We start from the raw sequence: 27,980 nt of genomic DNA, 5'->3' as shown, positions 1-27,980 counted from the left end.
TATTAAGACTTTTGTGAAGGTCTTATTTGCTCAAACAAAAGGCATTTAGATTTGCCATCCCAGTGCTTCTAATTAGTGAACTTGTGCCTCCAGCTTCCTTCCAGTTGTTTGTTGAACCAGGTGTCTGCTCCATGGCCTCTTCCCTTGCTCTGAGCTTGACCTGCTTTCCTCATGCTGACGGAAAAAGTAGGGCAGATTTCTAGCTTTAGTTATTATTAGACAGGAAACAAAAAGACACTCTGGATTTTCATCACCCCCTCCTAAAAGAGCTAACCTGTGTCGATGGAGTGCTTCGAGAAGCAGTATGGTGATGCTGGGAGCCTTGGTCTGTGGGAGGGTGGAGGACAGACAGGCTGGGGGTCTGTTCTTTGGCTGCCTGGAGGGATTTGTTTGGCTGCAGATGGAGGGACAAAAAAGCTGCAGCTGAGTCCCTAATGAAGTCCTTGAACAGGAGAGTTTCTCGAGTTGAGGACCATAACCAAACCCCAGACATATAGCCACTTTTTGTTTTCCTCTCCACACGTAAGCCAAGCTTACCTCACAGATGATGCTGTGTCTCTGGCAGCAAAATTTACCCTGGCCTGCTTTGTGTGCAGCCTGGGTTCTCAGGACACCACAGGCACTGTTGTTTGAACTGTGTTTATACTATTGCACTAGGCCAGTGCTGTTTCCTGGGCATGTGTAGTTGGGATATAGCAGGATTCAGCCTGGAAACAGCTTAAGCACCTAGTTTTTGAAAACTGCTCATTTTACTTTCCTGGAGCCCAGTGTTAGTGCTGTATCTTGCTGGCCAGCTGATGGCATTGATTGCTGAAGGCCAACAGTCAAAACAGGATCCAGACCTCTTCCTGCTTTCACTTCTTGAAGCAGATGCATTTTTCTGGTGACCTGCTTAAGGATTTTGTCTCTACCTTTGTGGGTGGGTAGTGATGGTGATAGTTGCAGTAATATTGATTACTAGTCAGCTCTTACTTAAGCCCCAGATTTACTGTCTGTCACTAAAACTTCCAGGGAACTAATGGGTAACTGCTGTTGTAAAGAATAACCAAAGGTTTTTGTGCTGACCTACCTTGTCTGATTCCTTAAAATAGAACAATGCTGCTCGTATCCAGCTTATCGCAGCTTTGCAGCTGTATATGAATAACCTATTTTGTGACATGCTTTCAATCTTTTTTTTCCTCCAGTCTTAATTTAACCTATAATACTGTTTTTTTATTTCTTTCAGAATGGACTGCTGAATTGGGATTTATTGCAGACTCAACAGTACAGCACAGCTCATTGCTTCGTCTATTACTAGTTATTTAAATTGGACTTTTAATATCCTGCCAGCTGCCGTTCACACACACATGGTGCATTGTTGCCATTCTCAGAATTGCATCTTTGAAACCCAGACCCTCAGTAACCTTCCTCAAACAAAGAGGCGACCTCCTGTGTATGTTTATAGAGGGATTTTTCGGACCTGCTGCCCTCTAGCTTTCTTACTGGTGCTGTATTTCTAAGACACTATGGAGCCCAGTATGGAGTACTGCTTAGCGCAGGTGCTGCAGAAGGATGTTGGAAAGAGACTTCAGATTGGCCAGGAATTGATAGATTACTTCTCAGATAAACAGAAGTCAGCTGATCTTGAACATGATCAGACTATGCTGGATAAAATGGTTGACGGACTGGCCACTTCCTGGGTGAATTCCAGCAATTATAAGGTAAGACTTGTCGGATGGAATGTGATTACAATCAGAAGTTTCAATGTCAAGTGCTACTTGATGTAAGTGAAAGTTGTACAGTAGACTTTCTAATGTACTGTTCTGTAAGCTGATAATTATGCTGAATCAACCATTCTTGTCCTGTTTCTTGGTAGCTGATAGCCGATACAATGTTGAGGACTCAAGGCAGTAAGAATTCAGTAAATGCGATTTTAATAAATTGATTTGCATTTGGTGTTCATACTTTGTGATACCCTGGTTTCTTTGTGTACCTTGTTAGATGGTGGCATGCTTTGATCATCCCAATAGTTAGCGGTGTTGATGATTTCCTGCCATATTAAAAAAGTTTATAAAACTGCAAAAGCATATATAAACAACAGTATTTTTCACTGTCATTAAATCTTACTGGACTGTTTCTTCCTGTTTTATCTAAGCAATTTAAGTACAATTGATCTATTGCACTTAGCTTAGGAAAGGTAGTGTGTGTATATGTTCTGTTGAATTCAAGTGTCGCATCCACAGGAATGAGTGGTAGCACATGGAACTCCACTGCCTTGTTATCCCTGTCATGCCACTGCTTTGTCTCCCAACAGGTTTTGGTGAGAAAGTCCTACCACTCCCATGTGCTGTGGGAGTGGGGAGAGGTTCTCGGCTGTAGCTTGGAAAACTCCTGTCCTTGTCCCTTCACAAGGCAATGTAATGAATCTGATAGGGTACTTAAGCTATTCTATGGGCTGTAATAGGAGACTTTGTTCCTTTCTGATAAGTCCAGAAAAATCTGAGGGCTGAAGTTCCTACAGAGCTGAGCCTGAAGATAATTAACTGAGAGTTGTACTGGAGTTCTTTCCTGTAGAAGTGAAGGAGAGACTAGCTATATAGGTTGCAAGTGCTCTGAAGCTCAACATCTCAACTATTTTAAACGAAATTTTGATTGAGAGATTGAGGTGTATTGGTCAACGTATTCTTCACAGCTGCATTTTTGTCTCTTCATTTTTGTCAACAAGTAGCTGTGGTAGAAGCTGTTTGGCATGTAAGAACAAAAAAAAACCCTACCAACAAACCACCAAAGCCAATAGAGTCTCAGTAGAGGATCCATTCTGGCAGAACACATGAAGAAGTCTTAGTTTGCTGTCATCAAGAAGCCGCGTACATGCAATTTTCTGAGAGCATTGCATGTTGTTATTCCCCCTTTTCTTACTAACTGGCTTTCTCTTACAGACTTCCGTGATTCTCAGTGGAAAGGTAACCCAAGCACAGTAAACTTAAAATTGTTATGAAATGTGCTGTTTGCATGGATTTTATGAAGCGATGTGGATTGCAGAACTATGCAGTACTTTGCAGTTCTAGCATCGCACTTAGTTTGCAGAATTTCTTTTAGGATAACTTATTCTGTCTCTCTTTCACCCCCTTCCCAGTCTTTTGTCTGTTAAACTACGTACACACTTACAATGTTCACTGTGGTATTCATTCTCCAGTAACAAACTCATGGCAGTTCTGTACTGCAGTGACTCTGTTCCACAGCCGTGCTGCTGAGCTGGCTGTTCATTAACGTGAGTGTTCTATAGATAGCATTTGCTGTGTTTAATAAGTTTTAGTAAACACGAGACACATCTCAGATGTCTGGAGGGTGCTTTCAGTGAATGAGTATAGTAGAGGATGTGAAAGCTTTGAGTGGGGCAAGCTGGTTACCTGGATGTTGACGATGTACGACGGTCTGCTTCAGTATCCAGCTGAGGCTTAGTGCATCATTGTATGCCAATCTCTTCCTTTTGTTTTAGTGCCTGTATCTGCGTTACTGTTGCCTTTCTTCTTGGCTGCTGGTGGAGTGGGGGTTTGGAAGCTCAGCTCTGTCTGGTGTGAGGGAGAACAGAGTAGCTGGTGTCATCTGATCCACTTCGTGGATTAGTGCAACAACCCCGAGAGTGAAAGGCCAAGCATCGCTGCCCTAGAATAGCCATCTGGAGAGCTAAACTGCAGTTGTTTGGTCATGGTTGAAAAAGTCTGTTTCTCTGCTCACCTCACTCCCTCCACTTGTAAAAGTATCATCTTAAAACAAAGATTGAGATCATCTGCATGATCTGAAATTTCCTAACACTTCAGTGAAAAAGTCTGTGCTCTCAGAATTAGACTGGATTTGGATAACAGACCAATTATCTTGGAAAAGTGTCCAGTTGATTCATGGCTCCTGCCTGTCTAGACTCTTCTAACTAAATACTTGTACTTACATGTTATCACTGAGGAAACATCAGCAAACCAAAGAGAAGTGGCATTTCTGAGGCAATCCAGTTCAGTTTGGAATAAAAGGAACTTCAACTGATGACGCAATTACTATGTCTTTCCAGGGAGGGCTCAAACTGGAGCCAACTCCTTCATTGGCATGCAAGTTTGAACTATGTAAGTCATGACCATCACTGCTATTTTTAGTCTTTAGTGTTTTTTTGTACACTATTTTAACCTGGCACTGTTCTATGAAGTCCTTGACCTCAGCACCAGGACTGGAGTCAATGCAATCTTCTCTTTCAAGTGATGCAGCAAAAAACCAATGATGGAGGGGGAAGAGATGCTTCACTTTCCTTGGTGCTGTCCAAGTCTGTAAAAGCATCATGTGTGAAACAGTGAGACCTAACACACTTCTGATAGCACTCTGCACTCTGAAACTCTTCTAACAAATGGCTTGTGACCTGGTCACTGATCCCTGTTTTGTAACAGGCAGTTGCTGTAGGTGCAGAAGGCACCCAGATAGTTCAGGATGCTTTTCAAGTTAAGGAAACATGAGGGTTGTTACATGAAGCAAGGCACTGAGGTCCAGTGCAAGGCCATTTGCATATCTATGCTTGCCAGGAGCGTGCTTGGACTGTGCTCAGCAGGCATTGCCTGCCCTGCATTTTCCCAGCACTACTTACGGATAGGCAGAAGACAGAAGAACGATGCAGAGTGAAAAGATGGTTTCTCTGTGAGAGCTCTTGCTCTTCTCTGGAGTTCAGTTACTTAGAGCAGACAGCCTATGTTTGCATGGGCACTAGGAGTGAGGTTGGGCTGGAGAAAGTATCCTAAGCTGCTGCAGACCAAAGAGGAACCTTGCCTCCGCTGCGTTTCTTCACGTGCTTCGTTTGCTTGGTCTTTGCTGTTTCAGGATGGTGGTTCTGCTGGACTCCGTTTCCTCCTCTGCTACACAAAAAAAGAGAGAGTTATTTTGCAGAGCTTTGAATCCCTGAAAAATAAGTACGTCCTGCACTGAGCTGTCTGTCTTGAAACATTCAGCAAAACAACCCATCAGTGTTAAGGGCTTCAGCAGGTCCTCTCAGCTTCACAATCTTACAGCAATGGGAGAGCACTGAAATAATCAGTAATTCCTCAGTGAGCAACCTAAGTTTGAGATGCTTGTGGCAGTATTTGGTAATGCTGTTGTTAAGTAGACAGAATCTCCTGACTCATCTGTGGCTGATGTGCCTTTCACAGTACTCAGGCTATAATGTGCCATCGATGTTTCATTTTGAGGTGTAGCATAAAGGAATATATCCAGGATCTTAGAGTAGTTTTTTCTACCAGCTGATATTCCTAGAGGTGAACTGAGGGTGTTTGGCAGTGACCTTCTCTTGCCTGCTTCCTCGCAACAGCAGAGTATTGTACTGTTGCCTCCATCTAGCAATGGGAATGAGTTCTCTTGCACCATTCTCTTCCCTGTGATGTGTGGTCTGTGTTGTTGGAGTTGAGGTTTGGAAATGCCCTTGGTATTGCTGTAGCGACACTCAAGGGTGAACTCAGCTTTGAGATTTGGTGGTGACAGAGCCTTCAAGTAGGTCAGGATCCATCAGATTGAAGAGAGGTCCTACTCAGTGTTTTCTCATGTTGTAGAGTGGTGGGAGAGGCTGGTTTGAAATAAAACTGGATAGAGATTTGCAATAAGGAATCGGATTAAACTTTTTTTTTCCTGTACTTCGGCAGATAATGATTTGTTGGTGCCGCTCTACTCTTGCTGTACAGGCTATGCTTGCCAAGGAGAGTATCTCACCCTTACATGGGGTGGTCCCTTCGCCCCAGTGCAGCTTGATCTGTGTGAGGCTCTGTGCCCAGCAGCTCGCAGGACTGGGCTTTGCCTATAAAAGAGGAGTTAGGAACCGACATAGTTAACAGACCCTGGTGGCTGAGGACACTTCCACTTTCAAAGGCCTCCTGGCTCAACTATGGACCTCATCTGTCAGGGTGGGCACTGTGCAGGGCTGAGTCCTGAGCTTTGGTTGTGTTCATGTGTGCAGGACTCAGATTTGATTCGTTTAGCTCCTAGTTGATTTTGTTACTTAGAGACATTACACTCACCATACATTTTATTTTAAAGAGAAAATTTTTTTTGGTGAAATATTTCAGGGAAATTTTATTTCCCCTGACAAAACTCCTAATTGTGTTAGAGAAAGCAGCCTTCCATTCTGATCTGTGTCTGAGTATCAAGCATTGCAAGAGCGTGCTTCACTGAGCTGAAGAGAAGTAAAACTTGCATACATATATTAGCTGCCTTTCTTAAACTGTGTATTGAATAATTTTTTTTGCTTCTCTAATTGAGGGGTAGAACAGATGGTGCAGGCTTAGTTTAAAGTGGCATCCATTAGAGTTACTTAAGCTGATGAATGGTTGTTCACTATAAGCATACATTTCTTCTCTATACTGTGTTTATTTTGGTTGAAATTCAGTGGAAGAAATCCTGATTTAAGAAAAAATTATCATACATGGTTATGGGTTGATATGATAATTTGGTATGTGCGTTTTGTTGAGCAGTTAATGCACAGGGGAAAAAAAAGACTTCACCATCTGGGGAAGAAAAAAAAGAAAAAGAATTGTAAAGGGTTTCCAAGCAGCTGCTGTTAGCTTGTGAGTTTTGGGGTGCTGAGGGGTACATGAAGATCAGTAATATGTATGTTCATTTAGTAGTTTCATCACTGAAAACCTCTACCATGAAGCTGTAATTCCTAATAAAATGAATTTAATTAAATTTGATGCCCAAAAGATGAGAGAAATGGACTGTGGAGGAACAGTGATCTCGTGAGTGGAGCCTATTCCTTGAGTATGCCTGTGTTGCAAAAGGTATCTTGGCAAAAGTGGCCTCTGACAATGCCTCTTGTGAGGAGAAAAGCTACCTTGGGAAGGGCTAAAGACTCATTGGGCTTGAACTGCATTTGCAGTGTGCCCAGCTCCTTGATTTTTAGGCTCCTGTGTGGGCATCTTCCTAATATGTGCGTTTTCCTACCTTATAAACTTACAAAAGAGCAGAGTTTTGGCTCCAGGATATCCAGTTTCCTGTAGACATTGATGGTAATGCCCAGTCCAGCAGATCATTTCTTTTTCTGTGGCATTGGTAGCTGGTCCTGCCTTTCCAACACTTACCATTCTATATGGGAATTTGATCAGGTTATGATGGAGCTCTTATCTATTTGATATCAGCAGTATGGGGAGTGCAGTTCAAAATAAGAGAGATCTGTAGCAGCTGGGCTAGATCAAATTTAATACTGTCTTCAGTCCTCCTTATTCAGGACAGGAAAAAATGAACTGCTGTAGCAAGTTAGCGTTTAGAGTTTTCCTGTGGCTTATTCTTAACAGTTAAAAGGTAATAATGACTGGTTGTAGCAGGAAGATTGTCCTCTTCCAGCTAGGGTGGGTAGAACTGTAGAGGAGTTTGTTTTACATACAATGTGGATGTGCTACTGGTGACATAAAACAAACAAAAAGTTTGTGTGCCTGAGTATACCAGGTAACAGCATCTTTCAGCTGTTTACCAAGGTATTATGAAATCAAATATAAATAGTGAGAACCTGCAGGATCCCAAGGGAGTGTGAAGAGCAAAGACCCAGTATTGAAGTAAATAGGATGGAAGTTTGTTTCCACAGTGGCACCTGCAAGGTCTGTCTAACTTGGTGTCCTGTCTCTCGGGGGCTGGTAGTGGATGGTGAGAGATGAATAGAAAAATAGGATACAGTAAGTGTCTCCCTTGTGTATCCTGGTTTGTAGAGATTTGAGCCCCTGGTTTCTCTTCCTGACCAAATTTATTTTACATTCCCATAGGATTTCAGTGCTGGAAACTGGCTGAGGACAAGAGTATTGTTTATGGCTTACTTTAGAGCTGTTTTCTCTTGGGTTCTTGGTAGCGTGGCCACCTTAGCATAGGCATGGCCGAACAGGCTCTGTCTGGGACAGTCTGGTCAACACTCAGCAGATGGAACCATTGTGGTTTCTAAATTGAGAGGTTAAAGCTATTCCTTTAATGCTGGTGTAGAGTTTCAGTTGCAGTGCTTCCGTGCTTGTCACTAGGGTTTATTCATGGGTCTAACACAGTTCACCAGCTCTCAAGAAACCTCGGGTGTATTAATTGATTTCAGACCGAGGGTCACAGCTGATGCATCGCTGGAAAAGGCAGATTATTGGGGATTTATTTCCGTGGGGATATGGGTGTACTAATGCTATTGTGCATTGCCTTCTTGGGCCCTTCTGTGACGTGTGTTATACAGTTCTAGTTGCCTGTCTGCAAGGAAGGAATTCAAGCTGGAACAGGTGCAGGGAAGGGCTAGTGTGGTCTTTAGGGGATTGGAGAGCCTGCCTAACCAGAGGAGACTAAAAGTTTGGCTTGCTTAGTTTACATTATGAAGGCTGAGAGGGAATACGTCTGCTGTCTATAAATACATCAGAGGGGTGAGCATCAGGGAGGGGAGAGAACTGTTACATCTAAAGGGCAAGGTTAGCACAAGAACGAACTGGTATAAACTGGCTGCGAGTAAATTTAGGCTGGATGTGAGATGAAAGTTGCTTGCAGCAAGAACAGTGGAAAACTCTTGGAGAGGAATAGATAAGGACAAGACATTTATTAAGGATAGATCTTATGATGATTTTGAATAGTTTATGTACAACATAGAATAACAGGATTATGCACAGTGATAGGGAAAGTTCGTTTTGGTCCTTTGTGTGGTAGAACAGGTACAATACTGTGTCTGAAACTGCTGTAACTCTTGGAATAAACACAAATGTTTTTAAAAGTGTACTGGTTTTGGTCTTCAGAAGTCCTAAAGTGAGCTACAGAGACTGTTCATGCTGTGCCTGAGGATCATGTGCTTGTTACCTCTGGATTGGAATTAGCAGTTGATCATATGCATGTGTGATCCAGCTGCTTGTGTGTTTATTAGGTAGCAGGATGAGTAGGGGAGAATCCTCATTTTCCCTGACATGGTGACTCCTGCCTGGGGATCGTGTCCCCAGCTGGAGGTTAGTTGCAGTTGTGGATTTACAGGCATCTTGTGGTGTGGTGGTTGTTTGGGATTTTTGTTGTGTTGTGTTGTCTTGTGTGGGGTTTTTTTTGGCTAGTCTCTAGATGGCTCAGGGGAGTTCTGATCTCCTCTTGATGCTGAAAGAAAATAGCCATCAGCCCCCAGGGTTCTCCAACAACACCAGCCTATTAGCTTCTCAGGTAGGAGTATGCATGCTCTTCCAGGCCATCTTTGTGGAATATTCCTTGAAGTCATTTGGAAAGCTGTTCTTGTCTCATCCTTTGAACGTCAACATGAAAAATCACCTACTGACAATCCCACTGGCAGTGGGATCTGGTTAACTCTGACTTTGTCTGCTTTTAAGTAATTTTCTAAGCAGAGAAGTTTTATGAAGCCTCATTTCCTTTGTCTTTTTCTGTATAGTTTTGATGGTGTCTAATGCTGTCTTTTAATGGATCTTCTTTTGGTTGGTTACTGTATTTGTAAGAGCATAATATCTTTGGGATCTTTATTTTCTCTACCATGTTAGGTTGAAGTTTGCCAAAATTGGTTCAAGAATGGAGAAGTTATGGGGAGAGGGAGGAATATGTGAATGACAGAGAAACAATTTAACCATCTCTTCATTAAAAGTAAGACTGAAAAAAATGGTATATAGTAACTCTTGAAATGCTTGTAGTAAAAATACTTTTTTTATATAACCTTCCAATGTGGTCTTAGCATTAAGTGCACCTGTGTTATTTTTTTGAAGAACGAGCCCACTAGACTAGGCAGTCTGGTGCAGGAATACTTGTTTCAGATATGTAATTCTGGTCTGGCAGCCCTCCTTTTGCAGCAGTTGCATTTTGAGATTGAAAGGTAAGATTTCCTATATGGTAGTAGGATAGCTCATAGGATCACAGGGTGATTCAGGTTGCAAGGGCCCTTGGGCTCATCTAGTTCCATCCGCCGTATCATTGTTTACAGTCAAGGCCTTAAAACTTGTTTCCTGAGTGCCAATAAATTTTGTTAGAAAACAAGTGAGTGGTAAGTGTCCCAGTGTCAGAAGTGCCCACGTGAATCAACTCTCATATAAAAGCTTTTGAGATGCCAGTGATGACAGTGTAGCAATTTGGGTTTGTCTTAAAGATAAGTATATGAGCTGACTCTGAGATGAGCCACCCAAAGTAACAGTCGCCATCCAGCTGAGGCTTAGCGCAGTTGGATTTGTCCTGCTGCTTGGCTTGCTCAGAGCTCCAGGTTTCTGATGGCCAGACCGTGCTATGTGTGAGTTTGTATAAAGCTACCTCAGGTATTTGTATCCCATGTGTCATCTGCTCTGTGGCCATACCATTAAATGCAGGAGGGAAAGTGTGGAACATAGTGGAGACACATAATCTCTTAATTTTTCTCCAAGTGAACATTACTTTCCACAAATTGTTCACTACTTTCTTCCTAGATCAAATCTCTTTTATTTTTTTTTAGCTGAACAAAACCTGCTGTGTTCCTCATTTGGTATTGCTTTTGTGCCAAATATGAAACTTTAAAACAAAGCAACAGTTGAGTATTCAAGAATCGGAGCAAAGAGTCCCAGTTATCGGAGTGTGGAAAGCAAGATAATTTTTTTTATAGCGTGGCTGAGAGTTTAGCCAGAGGAAAGAATGTGTAGGATTGGGCCCTGCATTAAGTATTAGAAAATATTCATGCCTAGTAATGTTTTTTCATCTCCAAAAGTAGCTTTCTGGAGAGAAGCTTGTGGAAACAATGAAAAATTAGGTTGTAGAGCCCCATGCTGCCATACCTTTCTTGTGGCTGACTCTGCTCTTACAGACAGGACGTGCGCACAAGTGCGAAGGCTGGCAGGATCTCTTGGGATGTGGAAGCATTGTGAGGTTAACTGTGGTGTTCCACTTTGCCAGGGTAAGAGTGTTAATGCCAGTCGGCTGGTGGTTGAGAACCTGATAATAGCAAATGGAAAACCTAAAGTTGCTTCTACTCAGTGTATTTTGAAATGATACTGTTTAAGTAATATGTGCGTTTACTGTGAATTGTATGTTAGAAATCAGCTCTTTCTGCTGATTGTCTTAGTTCTTTATGTGTCTGTTAGAACTGTATTCCGTTAAAAGACAGCATTTTTGCCTTGTATTGTCGTGACTCTCCGTTTGACTAATATGAAGTGACATAGTCATGTTGGGTCTAATTGGAAATCTTACTGCAAATGGAGGCATCACTGCTTATGGAGTAATGTAGAACAAATGTCTGCTTTTAACAGTTTAGGAGGGCTTCATGTCTCGCTATTGGGAGCTTAAATAAAGGGGATGTCACTTCAGTGCTGTTTAAAGCGGAATGTTACAGGCTTTTACTGATGTATGCCCATCACTAAAGTCTGATGGAGCCAGACCTGTTAAGAATGATTTCTGCAACAACTGTATAAACAACTCTAGCTTTCACATTGGAATAAAGTGTACCTGAATTTTGGAGAGAATCCCGTTTGCTCATAGGTGATGAAGTTGGTCCTATTGCACCAACTCACTTAAACCAGTACTCCTCAATAGACAATGTATCTGTGTGTGTTATCTGTTTAATTAGAGTGTTGTGGCCAACCATATCCTGAGCTGCATCAAAAGAGGCATAACCAGCAGGTTAAGGGAGGTGATTCTCCCCCTCTATTCTGCTCTTGTGAGAGCCCACCTACAGTACTGCATTCAGCTCTGGGGCCCCTGACATAAGACAGACATGGACTTGTTGGAGTGGGCCCAGAGGAGGGCCATGAAGAGTATCTGAGGGCTGGAGCACCTCTACTATGAAGACAGGCTGAGAGAGTTGGGGTTGTTCAGCCTGGAGATGAGAAGGCTCTGGGCAGACCTTAGAGCAGCCTCGCAGTAGTTAAAGGGGGCCTACAGGAAAGCTGGAGAGGGACTTTTTATAAGGGCATGTGCTGATAGGACAAGGGGCAATGGCTTTAAGCTGAAAGAGGGGAGATTCTGGTTAGGTCTAAGGAAGAAATTTTTCACTCGGAGGGTGGTGAGGCACTGGAAGAGGTTGCCCAGAGTACTTGTGATGCCCCATCCCTGGAAGTGTTCAAGGCCAGGTTGGATGAGTCTTTGAGCAACCTGGTGTAGTGGAGGATATCCCTGCCCATGGCAGGGGAGTTGGAACTAGCTAATCTTTAAGGTCTCTTTCAACTCAAACCATTCTATGATCCTATAATGATCCTTGGGCAGAGGCAGGGATACACTCCTAGCTTTTTAAAAGAAGATCCTGGAGAAGATACCTTGTTTAACTGTGAGACATTCAGAGGAGCACTGCAGTGTTGTATTTTGAGGAATGAAGGGTGCCATTGGTGCGCTGCTGTTAACGTGCGTGGCTGAACTGCTTGACCTCCAAAAGGGATTTCTCTTGCAATGATTGGATGTTGTATGGAAAGCTGAAACTGCACACAGGTTTTAGAAGCTACCTGCTCTTACAGATGGGAATATTTGTTTTTCTTTTGTCTATCTGGCTAAAGCTTTTCTTCCAGACCTGCATAGGTGACTTTCCTGGTAGTCTACTGTCCACCTCTTCTACCTTTTGTCCTTTTAGGTCTTTGGAAAGTTATTACCTGTATAATGTTGCCTTACTGTGAATTAAGTTATGTGAATAAGTCTGCTTGTGAAGGTTGCTGCCAGCTCCAGTCCTTGTCAAGATCTGAGCTTTCTCATTGCTTTTAAAGAGCTCTGCTTTTTCCTTCATGTTACTTGAGTCCCATTCTCTCCATGCAATTTCATCTGTTTCCTTGTGGAATTTCCTGTTCTAGCAAACTAGCTTACAATTAATGAGAAACTTTTCCCAGCCAGGAGGGCACATGCTGAGAAAAGTGCAGTGGTTCTTGTTTGCAAACTTGTACCTAGAGGTGGTGTGATGGAAACTGGCACTACAGATGAATGGGAGCTGACATCTCAGGCAAAATGACAGTGCTTTTAAGGTGGAGAGATGAAAGCTTCCATGTACAGAACTGCCAGAGAGGGATGGGAGTGTGAAAAGAAGGATCATGCCAGCCAAGGTACCAGGGTAAGACAATTCCCTCTTCAGCAGTAGTGTTATAAATGGGGCAAAACTGAAATATTGGAAAGCTGGAAGGGAAAGGATATGTATAAAAGCAGAAGGGTGAAACACATGAGAACTTCTAGCTGTTTAGGACAAATGGAAAAGGCTGGATTTTAGGTCTGCATGAAATACTGGAAGGTTAGAGACTTAAGAAACGTGAAAAGTGTCCTTCAAGTTCCTAGGCAGAGAGAGGTCTTAATTGAGTATTAGGTACTAACATGGTCTTTCCTCTGCTGTTTACCCTTCGTTGTGCTATCACTGAGGTATCCATGGCTGATGGTAATAGATGGCTACCTCAAGGGCAACTTTCAAAGACTTTTCTGGTGGCCGTTTTCAGGAGGAATTAGTGGATGAGAATTGAAGCAGAAGAGTGTGCTGTAGCTGGACAAAGACTTAGGAACAAGAGTTGGTTACTCTTCTAGGTGGTAGCTCTGTTACAAAACTAAGTCGTGTGGGAGGTGGTGTGAGGCTGGCTTGCTGACTTTTGGTCTATGGAAAGCAGGTTTCTCATGATGTGGCAGTGAAGTCATCTAGGTGATGTGAGTCTCATGTTTTTCCCAATCCTTTCAGCTAATATAAAGCAGGGAAATGAGATGAAGAGAAAGTTGATTTAGAGAGGAGAGCCAGGATGAACTGCTTGAATATATACTAGATACTCTGTGCGGATACTCCAAACTTCCATGGGTTATGCGTTTTCTGTTTTTAACTATATTCCAAATTTATCACAGTGGTTTTGCAGGAGTGTGTCTTATGATGATCCCAAGATTGTTGGTCCAACGTCAATATAATTCTGTTGGACTAGGCACAAATTGGTGGCTGAGGTGGTCCTGCTGTATTCATGCTCCCAGCCCAAGGAACTCATTTGGTGCAGCTGCAGCCCTCAGACCCTGCTGAGCAAAGGCTGTGCTTTGGATGTATGAGACACTTAGAGAGAAAGGGTGGGGAGTTGTGTAAGTGGCCATGTCTCAAAGAACTAGTGCAGATAGGGTAACGTGGGCAGTTCAAAAAGCCTGGATAAAGCCCTCCGGGGAATCTGAGTGGGTGTGCGTGAGCCAGGAGCTTGGAGAAGGGAGCTGGTGATCTGAGGAAAGATGGGACTGTGGGGAAGAATGAGAGGGTGGGATAGACTCTGCTTTCCCTGTGGGGACATGTCCAGTGGTGACTGTCATGAGGCAATCAACGGAGAGGAACAGAGCAGGAGGACAGGTTCTGGTGTGCCCCTTAATTGGGTTGAGGTAAGCACAGACAAAGAGAAGAGGCTGAGGGCAGGGCTTTGATGAGATGATGTTCATCAGGCCAGGAGATGAGCCAGGAAAAACTTCTGGGAGGTCAAGGAGATGACTTCAGCCTGTTTATCTTCCTTCTGTTTACTTCATGGCTATCAGCAGTTGTAGGTGACTGGCATCTTCAAGCTGAGAGGATGGAAATGAAACATGTTATTGGGGGTTGCTTTCCAGGGATCAGGAGGGTGAATGTATGCCAGAAAATGGCTCTGCAGCCAAACTTGGCTGAGCAGCAACTAAAAAAAAAAAATGCCTTTTTTTAATCAGGAAAGGTGTGGTAGGGTTAGGACAATGGGAAATCTGGTACTTAATTAACAGCCAAATCCTGCTGCCATTAAAGCCAGTCACACTCAAATTGACCCCACCTGCTGCAAAGTGCTGCTTAAAGCATGCCCGTGTGCAGGCTTTCTGGAGATGGGATGTAATTTTGGATGAACACTACAGCTAGTGTGGGAAAGATCTGTCTTATTTTTTAGCTTTAACTCTTGAAATGCTTGTAAAAACATACATACCTGTGTTACTTGTGTGCATACTAATAAGGATTAATTTACACTTGAACTTTGTATCTTATGGAAAATATTTTCTGGGAGACGTTCCTTTGAGGCTAACCTTTAGTTACCCCCCAATTGCCTACTATTAATCTTGTTTACTGTCTTGTTAGAGAAGTCAGTATGTGATTGAGATGTCTTTTCCCACTGCTCCTATTTGAAGCTTTTGAATCTGTATTTTCTTGTGATAGTTTTGTTAGTTTTAAAGTAAAAACACATTGGTAGTCTTTTATAGTCAATTAAATGTGAATTTGTATCAAATTTTGGCTTCCATGCCAGTTACTGTGACTTTGTGTGAATGTGACATCTTTGAAAGAATGCTGTTTTGTATAAAGATTTTACAAAATTAAAAAAAAAATCTTAGGCTATTACTGTTTGTTTTTTTTTTGTACTGCCAGAGGAATTGATATGAGAACAACCCAAGACCTCTCGGGTTGTTTGCAGCCTGGCTGGAGTTTCTCACCTGTGATCTCTGGGCTACGTAGAACTGAAATTATCATTTAGGGAGCTATAAAGGATAACTGGAAGGAGGTGAGGCTGTTGCCTATGGGCTTACATTTGCTCTCTAGAGATCCACATCTCTATTGTGCCTGTACATTTCAGAAGCTTTAAAACTATTGCATGTGAATCTTGGGGTGGAGAGGGTCCTTTTTTGGCAGATAAGAAAAATGCTTATGTGTTTCTGCATTTTACTGTGGTGTATGCAATGTTTGTATCTGCAACAAAAAATAAATTGTTGGTCAGATTTCTTAGGTCTGATCTTCTTCCTTTATTTGATTGGAACATCTTAGATCAGATTAAACCCCCATGCTGTTCCAGAAAAAAATGCTTTATTCACAGAAAATAATTAGTTTCAGTGCAGGAGGAATTGGCTGGGATTTCATGAACTGTATTACATAGGATATCAGATTAATTGACCTAATGAGTCCCTTCTGCCTCTTGAAATCTGTTATTGGTGCAAATAATGTAGGGTAAAGAGATCAGGGTCTTTGCTGACCGTGTTCTTTAATGTAGCTTGATGATAGACAGATAATGCTGTTTTCAGTCAGATTTTTTTAGTTCTCTGGTCCTTACTGTTTCCTTTGCCCTTCCCAGATCAGTGGTGTGAGAAGGATGTTCCCTCTGCTTCTAGACAGTGCTTGTTTTGACATCCTGTATTCTGCTCTTGGTAATTTTGGAGGAAATTTAGAATCTCATTTGACTTGAATAGAATTATTATGGGTATAAATGTATCTGAGGAGAGCAGCTGACTAACCAACATTGCAAGATGGATTGTGATTTGGAATTAAGGCTACAGTCATGAAGGGGTGTCCTTGTGCAGAATGTTATTTGCTTGGGTCAATGCTGAGTGATCAGTTGGGGGTTGTGTTGTTGTATTTGAAAGGGTTACAGTTCTGTAGCAAACAGAAGAGCTGAGAAGGAGGTGTTTGGAAGAGCCCATCAGCAGATACTTTGTTGTCCCAGGGCCTGCAGTAGGATCTAGTGTCTTGCAAGAACTTGAGGTGCATCCTGTTGCTTTGAATTGAGGGTTGAGGCTTGGCAGGGAGGGAGATAGGGATTGAACCCAGGTAAGGCTGAGAGGGGTCCTTTGCCACAAGATCATCTTCTCTTTCTCACTGACAGGTTCAGTGCTTGTGGATGACACACTTAAGCTGTGTATGGATATTGTTTTCATCTTTGTGCCTGTCTCTTTTGAATCGCTGCTGTTCAGTGCTCATTTTGGGAACAACTGCATACCTGTGAGATGGATCTTGTTTTTTCCTTTTATCTGACATCAATAGATTAAAAGGAAACTTGAAAAGAAGCATATGCTCTTTGTTTGACTTGCGCAGCTAATTTTCTCCTTAATGCAGTGAGCTCCAACTTTCTGCTGAAAGCAAGTTTGTGCACATGTACCAGGAGTCTGCAAGGGGAGAGTCGGGGGAGATAAATGTTCTGTTCCAGGGAAGCTGTAGATCTCCTATTTTTTGATGCTCTTTGTTAGTAATGAGCAGTAAGTGATCTGTCTGCACTGTGGATGGTTGTCTCACATGTTAATCTTTATGTAGTTTTCTAGGCCTGATGGATCTTGGACTGTGGTGATGGCTCATGCCTTGTGTAGTGTCTTCTTTCAGTAGAGGCTGTGTTTGTCTAGAATATTTGGGTCGGAGCATTTAATGAACATTGTAAATGCAGGTAATTCTATTTGATGGCCGATGTCTAAAGCCTTTGCTATAACTAATCTGTGTATAAAAATTTCTGGAAGTCCTGCTTGTTAAGAGGAACCCCCTGCTTCTCACCTGATCTTGCAAGATCTGATTTAGAAATATTTAACGCATGTTTTTCCCTACATATACTGTAAATAGTTGGTTTGGAGATTCGCTGCTCTTCTGATTGGCGTAGTTAATGATACACATCCTGAAAGTCTTTGATGCTTGATCAAAAGAAAATAAAATTATTTTGAAAGGATGAGATTAATATAAATTTTTAAATTCTGTAGCACTTATGCAAAAGGATCTGGAATTACTGTTCAGACCGACGAAATGGCTAAACCCATTATTGAAGCATGCTGCTTTTTGCTGCTTGAACAATAAATTTGGCACAAATGTGTTGCCTTCTGTCAAGGGAATTGGATTGCTTTAAATATTGATGCTATGTTCTTTAGTCACCAGGCATTAAGGCAGAGGTTGTATCTAGTTCCTAGTTCACAGATGGACTAGCAACGCAGTCCTACGGGGAAAATTTGGCAGTGGGCTAGTGAATTTTAGCACACTCTGTCCTCTGAACTCGTCACTGGGCCACCAGCGAAGTGCAGAGCAGGTCTGGAAGCACAGCTTACAGCACATTGAATGGTGCTTCTAACAGAGGGGTGGGAGAATGGCTTTCCTCCCTGCCAGCTCTTACCTCCTGGCTGAGGGTAGGACCCGCTGCACTGTACACCCTGCTGAGCCCTACTGAGCTGCGTCCTTGTTTCAGTTGTGCTGGTCCCAGTGGCTGTGTGTTCCTGAGGCAGGCAGGTGCCACAAGCCCATGGGAGCTAGATTCCTGATGGATATCCTTTCTCCCTTTACAAGCAGGAGCTTGTTCTGATTCTTGCTGGTAGCTGGACAGTCTTTTGCTCTCGGATATGATGTTCTCCAAACCTTGGTAGCAGGTCTCTGGCTAGACAGGAGGTAAGACTGCCTCTCTTCTGCCTCCTTTGACTTGAATGAATAAGTTTTCTCTTTTCCACTCAGTCTTTCTGGAGCTACAGAAATTAGGCCTTGTGGGACTTGGATTAGAAAGTGGTTCAGGGTGCTCGTAGTGTACCCTGCCTCCCTTCTGCACTCTCAATGAAGAGAAACTGCCCTGAAGATACAAGAGTGTTTGCCAAAACAGTAGTAGCAGAGGTGTTCTCTCACTGTCTTCTGCTTTATGTGGAGAAGTTCTGCCTTCTTTTTTCTTCCCGTTTGCTTCACCACCAGTTGCGTTAGGTATCTTGGCTGCCAGGGCTCACTGCTGTTGCTCTGCTTGCGGTCTCTGCCCACCACAGCTCTGGCAGCCTGAAGCTTTCGCTTACTAGGCTGGTTTGGAGCTTCCTTGGCCTGCTGAGATGTGACTGAACACAAGAGCCTGCTGTGCAGTGTTGTCTGCTCCATTTGGATGAAGAGGTACTGAACCAGTGTTAGGAAAATGCTTGCACCAGACACGGTGGGAGAGAGCCCTCCTCTGTCTGCATGACTGAAGTAGGCTGGCAGGCAAGGTGACTTGTTAGTGGAGAGGAAATCCCTGATTATTTTTCACACTCTTCTTTTTCTGCCTTATGTTTGTCTGAAGCTGTCACTCTCAAAAGAATGGAGGGTGCTCCACAAATTCCTGTCGGGAAAAAGGATTCTTCACTGTGTGGAAGAAAGACTGGTTGGGTTTCTTGCTAGCCTTGCCCCTTTAGATATAAGAAGGTGATTAAACTACTGTAGATGGGTGTTGTGTGTGTCTGAAGATTACAATTCCAAGTCAGAGACCATCTGCCTGGGTTGCTGAACAACTATGAGCAACTGAGTGGGAACTAGATTTCTGCTGGTGTAAAGACTTGCTGGGAAAGCAGGTGCCCTTGCACGGATTAGCTCCAGGGGAAAAGGTGTTTTCTCTCTTGCTTGTATATGCAGGTGCTCTAGCTAATGCCACATGCAGATGCTTCTCATTCCAGGTTAATGATACCTTGTTCCCCCTGATCTCGAGGAAGATATTTAAAGAAGGGAGAAATGTATTGGTAGGATTCAGTTGCTGAGTCTGGTCTGTTCAGTGGTTCCTCAAACCACCACAGTGAATTCACTCAGGAGCCACAGGAAGGGCTTAGCTGCTGCTGAGCTGGCGGCCTTAGCAGCAGTTAATTGCTATTACGCCTCCAGTATTTTGGGCTCTTGGGAAATGACTAGAGGGCAGAGCCTTGCCATTTCCCCCTTCCCAAATGTATTGCACAGTCTAGATTTGAAAGAAGAAAACTTCCCTTGCAGATCCTTGTTAGCCAACTAGTACTGCACCCGGTCTGGCCTGTGAAGGAGATGTGTGGATTTTATTTAATGTAAACAAGAGGAGAGTGGTAGTGAAGAGTGGTTAATACTGAAGAGCCTGCCATTGGCCTTTAGGTTGCAGCAAACCCTTCTCCCTCCTGTGATTGCTGAGGCTGTGGAAGAGAGGTGGTAATGACAAAATCCAGCTTTGCAAGCCACAGGTCTGCACCACAAGCAAGCTGTCCTGTGTTGGTGGTCAGAACAGCAGTCCAGCGTATTTGCAGCGTGGCTTATGAGCTGAAGTTTTGGGTACCCTGCAGACACCAGCAGGCTTTTTTCGGTATTTCTGTCCTGCTTGTGGTGTTTGCAGGCAAAAAGGAGACGCAGCCCCTGCCTGTAGGAGGTTGTGCTCTGCGTTAGAGGAAGCAAGAGGAGATGCCATTCCAGCAGCAGTGCCGAGTGGCCTCCTTGGAAGTTTCTTGCCCGTTTTGTTCATCTGTGTGCAGGGGCAAGCTCTGGAGAAAATCTATTGGAGCATTCAGAGACTTTTTAGGAAACTTTAACCAGGAGCTGCACTGACTTTTTTCCCTGTGGTTTTAAGATGAATAGGCATTGCAATAATGTGATACAAGTACTCCATGTTAATATGTATAAGTAGCCTGTGGTAACTAATGTGTTTTGGTGGTCTCTGCCTGTATGGTATTCAGGCTATCCACAGAAGAAAAGTATCTCCTGAGATAAGGTTTTAAAATGAAGTTTCTCTTTCCAGATAACTCGAGCTGTTTAATATCCTCACTTGTATGAGGAGCAGTGAGTCTGCTTGCAAGGCCTGAGAGCACAGGTTGTGAACCTCACAGCTTGAGTTAGGAGAGCTACAAAGCTTGTGCTTCATGCAGGAGCTGGGCTCTAACAGACGCGGGTTCAGCTGGCAGCTCTGCCACTGACTGACAGTATACGAAGTCCAAATGTGTAATGTCTTGGCCTCCTCCTGAGTCTCTTCTCTGTTCTTTTGGGAAAATATTGTGCTTATTAAATTGAGGATACTGGTTGTGTAAGAAGCCCATTGTAGTGATTTGACACTGGGGGCTGATGTCAAGACCACTGTAGTTGAGGGAGGATGTCTAACTTAAGATCAGCTTGTTTCTTGCCTCTTCCAGAGCCAGCAGCTAAGGATCGTGTGTGAGTGCTTCCTAGTGTAGATCTTGCCTTGGGGTTTCATTCAATGGTGGATCTTAACCACATAGAGGGAAGACATTTCTCATATCATAAGGTTTGGGAAATTTTGCAAATTCCTTTTTTTGGCACACTTTCATAGAATTTAAATTAAACTTGTTGGTAATGAGCTCAAGCACTACAAGCCTAAAGTGAATTTTACATTGATTTGAGTGGCCTGGGGACTTTTTTACAAGGTGTAGCTCACTTAGGGTTACGTAAATGGTTTCAATTTAATTGGAAAAGAGCTGGTCTGTGTGTTTTTTCTTGCTTTAGTAGTAGGTCTTGCAGTGGCAAAGCAGCATGACAGAGTCACACTGAGATGGAAACCAGGACAGAGCATGCTGAGTATGCTAATGTTGATTCTCTTTCATGTGGTGTCCAGTATGTGTGGTCTGTGAAGTTAGATGTATGGGTGATTAGAAAGCTGTTCTAAATAGCCAAAAGTTTATTAAGACCTATTGTTTGCTGTTGAATAATGAATGTCACAAGTATGAGGAGTTTTATTTGGTCTTGGAGCAGTTCAGCGTGATAGAATCCAAATGCCTCCTTGCAGCATGGAGGAAGGGCTTTCATATTCTCTGTGAGCAAGTGCTTCCCTAGATTGTTCTTCCAAGAAATGCATGTTTCATCCTTCTCAAAGCTGGACCCAAAAGAAGTTTTGTCAAGAAGAAAGTTCTAGTTGTGTTTGTGTTTAAGTCAGGGTCATTGGTGTAGAGTTAGTTAAGGATCCTGCAGGGGAAGAGAGGATGGATGTAGTTTGGGTTTCAAACAAGGGAGAGGAAGTCTAAGGTTCACCTTAGCCTTTATATATTTCATGGTTGTACATTAATTTTGAGTTAAGCCAGTGTTGGAAAGTTTTGTTAATCAGGATGTCAGCCTTACCCTGGGGAGTAACTTCTATTTGCCAATGTAATTTATGTCTACCGTGGATTGCTAATAAGAGTCTATTGTCACTTTGCCTTCTATTGTTCATAAAGGATGTTTACCAACTAGTAACATAACTTAGTTTGCTGATACTACATATATAATGGCAGGGAGGAAACTTTGAGGCTTTGTAGGTATCGCAATATAAGGGACTTCAGGAAATAGTAAAATCCAGTTTCTTGTTTACAGAAGACAACCAAATGTACCCAGATGCCTTCTGTCAGATGTTTATCCAACCTATGCTTAAAATACATCCTTCGAAGATTTCACAGCCTCCTGAATTAGTCTGTTCCACTGCCCCTCTGCTCTTCATGCTTAATTTCCTTTCTAGCTAATCTAAGAGGATTTCTCTTTATCCTTCTCCTGGAGGATATGGGAAAAGTTGATCACCATCCTTGTTCAAGTCCACACTAGCAAAATCTCTTCAATGCTGTTTCCACTACAACTATTTACCTGTCTGCCAAGTGAGGCTGCTAGTTTGAGCTTCGCCTGTGCTATGGCATCCTCTAAGTGCTAGATCTGGTGTGTTTGTGGGATAAGGGCACATCATCAGTCTCTTTTCATCCTAGAAAGGTGATAAGTAATTGAAGGGTGGGGAAGAACCTCACCAGCCTGCAGGTAGATCTGCTCAAAGGCAGAGGCCTTGCCTATGCCTCCCTTTCTGAGGGATCACGTGCCCTTGGAGGTGTAACATCTTCATTCTTTAATGAAGATCTCCTGAAGAATTCTTTAGCCGTTTTATGCTAGCTGCTCTGGTTTCCAGCTCCAGTTCTGTAGCAATGTCGTTAACAAAGAGGAGGCGGGGGGAGATGTGGGATGCAGCTTTAAAGGCATTGTCGTGGGCAGAGATACTTTTTGTAATCTCTAGAAGGGCACAGCATGTGGCAGGGAAAAGAGCATGCTGGCAGATGGGGTGAGTGCAGCTACAGTCATACCAAGGAGACAGCATTGTGAAGCTCTCATGCTGTGGCAGACATGTGGGTCACAATGTTGATTTGTCACCCTGGATAGGAACTTCTGCTGCGATCAAGAATGTGGTGATATGAATTAAAGGCATTTCTGGGGAGAGGACCAGTAGAAGATGGTAGGATAGATCTGTGTACACAGAGAATTTTGCCCTTGGAGACAGAGGGTTCAAGTCAGTCTCCTCTGGGTGAACAACTTGCCTGTACAGCCTGGAAAGCAACAGTAGAGAAGAGAAATGGTCTTGGAAGCTTGTTCTTTTGGCTGCAGCAGAAGTGTCCTGGACAAGTCAGCGGGGCTGTAGTTTCCCTTGGTGGTCTTTGTGCTTATAGAGTGTCTTATAGTCATCTGAGATATGTGGCAGAAATGACTGGCGGTGTTAACAGGGCTTTGGCTTTGGGTTTTGACTGTGTCCGTTTAGTGGCCATAGTCTTTCCTAACCGTTCCTTGGTGGAGCCGTGTTTTTGGTATTCCTGGTTAGCTTTGCAGCCTGAGGAAGAGCACGCCTTGCATGTGCACTGAGGCTGAACTGCAGCACGCTGCTACATTGAGAGAGGCCAAATGAATATAGTGAGGGCTTGAGAGGAGCAAATGATGGCTTTTAGGCCTGCCTCAGAAGAAGTTCCTGAACCGCAGTTATGCGAGCAGAAAACTGGTTTGATTTGTGCTCTTCTGCTTTATCTTGGTGGGATGGGAGAGCTTCAGCATGTCTGTCAGCTGCCTCCTGAGTGTGGCATGTGCTGGGCTTGCTCTTTGCTTGGTGTTCCTGTGGGGCAGCTATGTCCAGGGAGCAGGGTCTGCAGAGGTGAAATTTCAAAATCCTCCAGCCATGATCTGTCAGTTAACTACCACCAGGCTTTTCTGTGGGACCTTTATCACATAGACCTACCTTTCCTTAGACTTAATCAAAACCCAGAAAACTGAATGCACTGTTGTGATAGGACCCCGATGGCAGGTGCAAGTATTGGATCCACTTGAACTGACCTTCAGGCTTGTAGTGGGTGAGCAAAGTGGTGAAATCGTTCTCAAGGCTGTTTAGGCAAGACATAATTTGTAGCAGAAATGAGCTACTAGTTATGATGTAACAGTTTCTAGCAGTCAGTTTTCTGTGGGCTAGGTGATGGGCTCTCCACCCGAGGGCTGAATTAAAGGTCTCTTCTGATGTTGCTGCTTGCCCTGCTCCCAGGCTTAGTGCAGTTTGCCCACTGCTGTGGGCTCCAGTTGCAGGAGCAGTGGGTAGAGATGGTTCAGACCTGCATCTCCTGTGCAGGGGATGAAGCTGACCAAAGGCTTGAGGCAGACTTGGGAGCCTTGTCCTGGCTCTGCTGCAAGTCTGTTTTGTTAGTGCCCAGAGTCAGCTGGGAGTGCGCTGTTTCCTCTCTGCAAAGTCAGAACAAAATCTCTTCATATCCTTGCAGAGACAGTGTAGGCTGGAAGGGTGCAATTTGCCTGTGTGCTGCTTTACACGGGTGAAAGGAACAATAAAATCAGTGCTGGTGTAGATTAGTATTATATCCCTTCTCAAACCCTCCTAAGAAGGGATTTCAGACTAAGCTCTGAGGAGCAGGGAGCGAGATTGATTTCCATGGCTGTTTTGCCTGGAACCTTGTGTTTCTTTCTGGGGACAAGGGATAAGAGGGAGACATTGATGCTGCCATATTGTTATCCTGACTTATCTAGTGATCAAGAAGAATTTTATGAAAAATAATGCAACTGAATTCATCTGTCTTACAAAAAAAAAATTCCACTCTCTTGGATTATTTGATGAGTCACTTAAAGAAACCATGAAGACATATGTAAGGACAGCACATAATTGGTCAACTCTTTAAAGAGCATATGATCTACCTAGTAGACTGAAGTAGCTTAGTAGCTAAAAAGCTGTTACTGGAGTTGTTTTGTCCCTACCTAACGCAATTTAGGTGATCTTTAAGGTCTGAATTGAGTCATCAAAAGGTAAGAAATGTGCAGTGACTGCTGATTCCTGTGTTCTGTTTCTGGGGAGAATGATGTGAATACGGACAGCTGGCTTCAGATTCTGGATTTATGCTAGTCCAATGGGTGAGAATCTGACCCGTAGCAGCAAATCTGAACCCCTTACCTTTGATTTTAGAAAGTCAAAATACATAAGAAAAGTGCAGGACCTGCGTATCTCTTGCAGTTCTTTTCTTTAAAGAAAGAGTTAATGAAGAATCTGTGCTTTGCTTCCATGTTGCTTTGTGTTTGTGGCATCTTCTTTGATGTATGAATTCGAAGACAAGGAACAGAACGTGTATGTGTGCTCTCAAAAAATGTCAAGTCCTTTGAAGGAGGGAGGAAAAATCTCTTTAAATGGTGATGTGAGCGTACAAGTAGCTCTGCACGGGTTACTTTTTTTTCCTGCATGCATAGATCTTAGGCTGAACTTCATTTGTAGCTGGACTGCATGCTGGCACAGTCCCAACACTGCAGGCAGATGTATATGAAGTAGTCAAATAATATTTCTTTCCTACATACAGACGGTACTGCTAGACATCAGTGTGACAAGTTTACGATAGTAATAACGCTCTGTAGTTCCAGATGAGGATATGAAAGCTCTTGAAAAACACTAGTCTGTATTTCCTAACTTGCCAGGGTGCAGGAAGGTGCTATTAGCCTACAAGAGGAAAAAGATGAAAGGCAAGAAGAATTGTAACTGTAGCTGGATCCTCTTCCTTATCAGTTGGTGGTGTTCATTCTGTGGGAGATTTAGCAACTAAACTGCTTGACTTTCCTTACAACGTGTGTGCTGAAGAAAAAGCAGCCACTTGACCTCTAACTTGTGCCACAAGCGGTGTTGTCAGGAAAGCGTGTTATGTTTCTTGATGTTATCCTTGGGCATTGCCATATCTTAACTTCTCTTTCTCTAAATGATGTTTTCTAGTCTGACATGGTTACTATCTGTGAAACTCAGTCTGCTGCTGTTCTGAAATAGTCTCTGTGCGGTAGACTGCAAGAGACTTGCCAGCAGCAATCCCTCCTCCTTCCTGAACAAAGTTGCTGTTGACACAGACTGATAGAGAGAGGAATAGTAATTGGAACCTATCACTCTGTGTGACTTTGAACTTTTTACTTTTATCAGATGATGTCAAGTTAAACAAAAACTCAAAGATGAATGAACCAAAAGCCCAATGCCATTTCTTTGCTGAAAAGAATGTACCAATTCCTGCTATGCCGGCAATATTTGAACTTGGCTTGTGTGTGTGCTGGTCTTGCTGCCTGATCCATGTCTCAGGTCCTTTACACCTGCATGAAACCCTGTTGAAGTCCAAGATTGTCATGTATCAGTTCATGTAACCTTTGGAGGCTAGAAATTGTTGCCTGGTTTATACTACTGTACCTAGAGGATTAAAAAAATAAAATCAGTTTTACTGTTTCACAGTCTGCCAGCGAGGTCTTATTGTGGTGACACAGAAGCTCATTAAATCAATTCATTAATTGACAGGGCTACTTCTAGCTAAATATATAAAACTATTTCAGTTTTAATGAACATTTGAAGTAAATGACAACTGAAGGGCTATATGTTAAGAATCAAAATGCTTTGTAGAAATGTCACCAACCTGATCTAATTTTTGAGCACTGGGGTGAGGATGTTGTTGAAGGAGTTGGCCTTTAGAGGCCCCTTCTAAACCAGTTGTATTGGTGACCCCTATTTTGATGCTAAGGGTTAAAGAGCTATTGTGTATTTTGACTGAGTAAGGCATGTGCAGTAGGGATGGATGGGATGGGAGGAAACAATCTGGCATCCTTTTCACACCAGGTTAACAATTGTTCATGAGGTTAATGGCATAGTATCTTGTCCTACATTGTGTCTGCCTAGTTTCAGAGCTCACAAGACATCAGGCTTTGGTCCTGGGACTTCTTAGAATGACCGTGCTTTCCCTTCTGTGTAAAAGATGTAGCTTTATTTAAGACAAAAACTAATACTGATGGGGCACTTTAGTTAGGAATAGGTGCCTCAAAGTCAAGAAACAACTTTTGAAGTTACAGGAGTAACAGGAGACTGCTGAGTCTCTTGAGTTTTTTCCCTTGGAAAATGAGAAATATTTCTGTTTCTGTAACAAAACCTGTTGATTTTGGATAGAAGCAACAATTTGGAAAAATTTAGAAGATTGTTACTCCCTTTCTCCTCTGAGGTGAAATGTAACTTAAATTCAGCAGGTCACATTTATTCTTCAAAGTTGCTTTTCAGTGTTGCTTCAAGTTTCTGCAATGTTGGGGTGAAAAAAACTTTCCCTCTCTCCAAAGCATGACACAGCCTTTTACTGACCTATATTCAGGTTCTTAAGTTTTTGCATTTTTATAAAGATATGCTGTGCTTTTAACCATACCCTGTTCAGCAGAAAGTTAGAAGACTCTTCTTCTTAACAAGTGTCCAGTGAGAGCAGAGCTCTTTGACAAAAGTAATGAACTGCAAAATAAAGGGAACTGATAATCTAAAATCACTATCAAAATGATTATATAAACACTTGATTCAGCTTACCCTTTGTTGTGTTGAAAATAGTGATGGAAGTTGTGAAGGAGAGAAGAACGTGGTGAAAAACATTGTGAAAGGTCAGCACAGCCTGTCCAGGAGGTACCTGTGTCATCTCATTGCGCTTTTCCAGGGTGTCAGCTGTTTGTACAGCCTGCGCTGAACTGGGTGGCTTCTTGTATTACGTTTATAGCTTGTGTTCTTCTGATGTACTTCAGTTTCTTAGGAGTTCCATTTAAGATAATTAATCTAAGAGCTAATGATTTAGTTGAACATTTAATTAATTCTGCTCTTGTATTAATCCACAAGAGTTTGTGGAAGCCTCTAACATGAGGGATGCTTGTTTGTGTAGCTGCAGCACTAGAACTGATAGGAGCTATTTGGCTGACTTGTTCAAATGTGTTTCTAGAGGTGGATATAGAAGCCAAAATGTATGTGGTTTGTCCCTATAATTTTCCAGTTGTTTTTTTTCGCTTGTGCTGTCAGCTGCTCAGATAGTTTGTTCTTTTCCCTTAAGAAAATGCTGTCTCCTTCAAGCAATGCAGGATGAAGAATTCCCTTCTCTCCCTTGAGGTGTTTGCATATTGGTTTTTGGTGTTGTTTTTTCTTCTTCTTTTCCTCAGTAAAGTGTCTCACCAGTTTAACAGCCCTGGAGACTGGGCTTCTGCCACAGGTGGAACAGGCATGGCATGGGTACTGATTGAGCTGAGCCTTACTGGTGTCAGGCCACCCTTGTGTCTCAAGTTAGATCTTGAACCAGCTATTGTTTGCTTCGGTCTAAGAAGCCTGTGGCTGGGCTTCCTGGACTGCTAATTGTGTGAAGTTTTTTTTGTAGCAGTGGGTTTCTAGCAGGAGTACAATAGCCAGTATAACTCTTCCCAGGCAGATTTTGTTGAACAACTGTCCTGTGGTGATGACTGTCACCTGTTGCAGACCTAGAATATCTGGTGAGTAGGATGATACAAAGTGTTATATGTATGCAGTTGAGTTTTCCAGACTGCTTGCTAGAAAAGCCACAAGAACACAGCTGAACTGCAGTGCAAGCACATAGTGCTTGGTGCACGTGTTCTTCTCTGTAGCAGT

General features: G+C 42.9%; 1 protein-coding gene across 10 annotated transcripts in view; it reads left to right on the top strand.

Moving 5' to 3' along the window:
- The first annotated feature begins 1,237 nt into the window (after positions 1–1,237).
- CLASP1 (cytoplasmic linker associated protein 1) overlaps positions 1,238–27,980 on the top strand; it is a 174,313-nt gene continuing 147,570 nt past the window's right edge. For all 10 annotated transcript variants that reach the window (XM_086615269.1, XM_086615264.1, XM_086615265.1 and 7 more), the window contains exon 1: positions 1,238–1,700. In XM_086615269.1, coding sequence (XP_086471395.1) covers positions 1,506–1,700 — 195 coding nt within the window. In that variant the 5' untranslated portion in view covers positions 1,238–1,505. The remainder of the gene's footprint in view (positions 1,701–27,980) is intronic.

The sequence above is a fragment of the Tauraco erythrolophus genome, chromosome 8 (assembly GCF_009769465.1).
Source record: "Tauraco erythrolophus isolate bTauEry1 chromosome 8, bTauEry1.pri, whole genome shotgun sequence".
Classification (NCBI taxonomy): Eukaryota; Metazoa; Chordata; class Aves; order Musophagiformes; family Musophagidae; genus Tauraco; species Tauraco erythrolophus.
The sequence above is the reverse complement of the archived record's forward strand: the minus strand, read 5'-3'. Positions and strand labels throughout refer to the sequence as shown.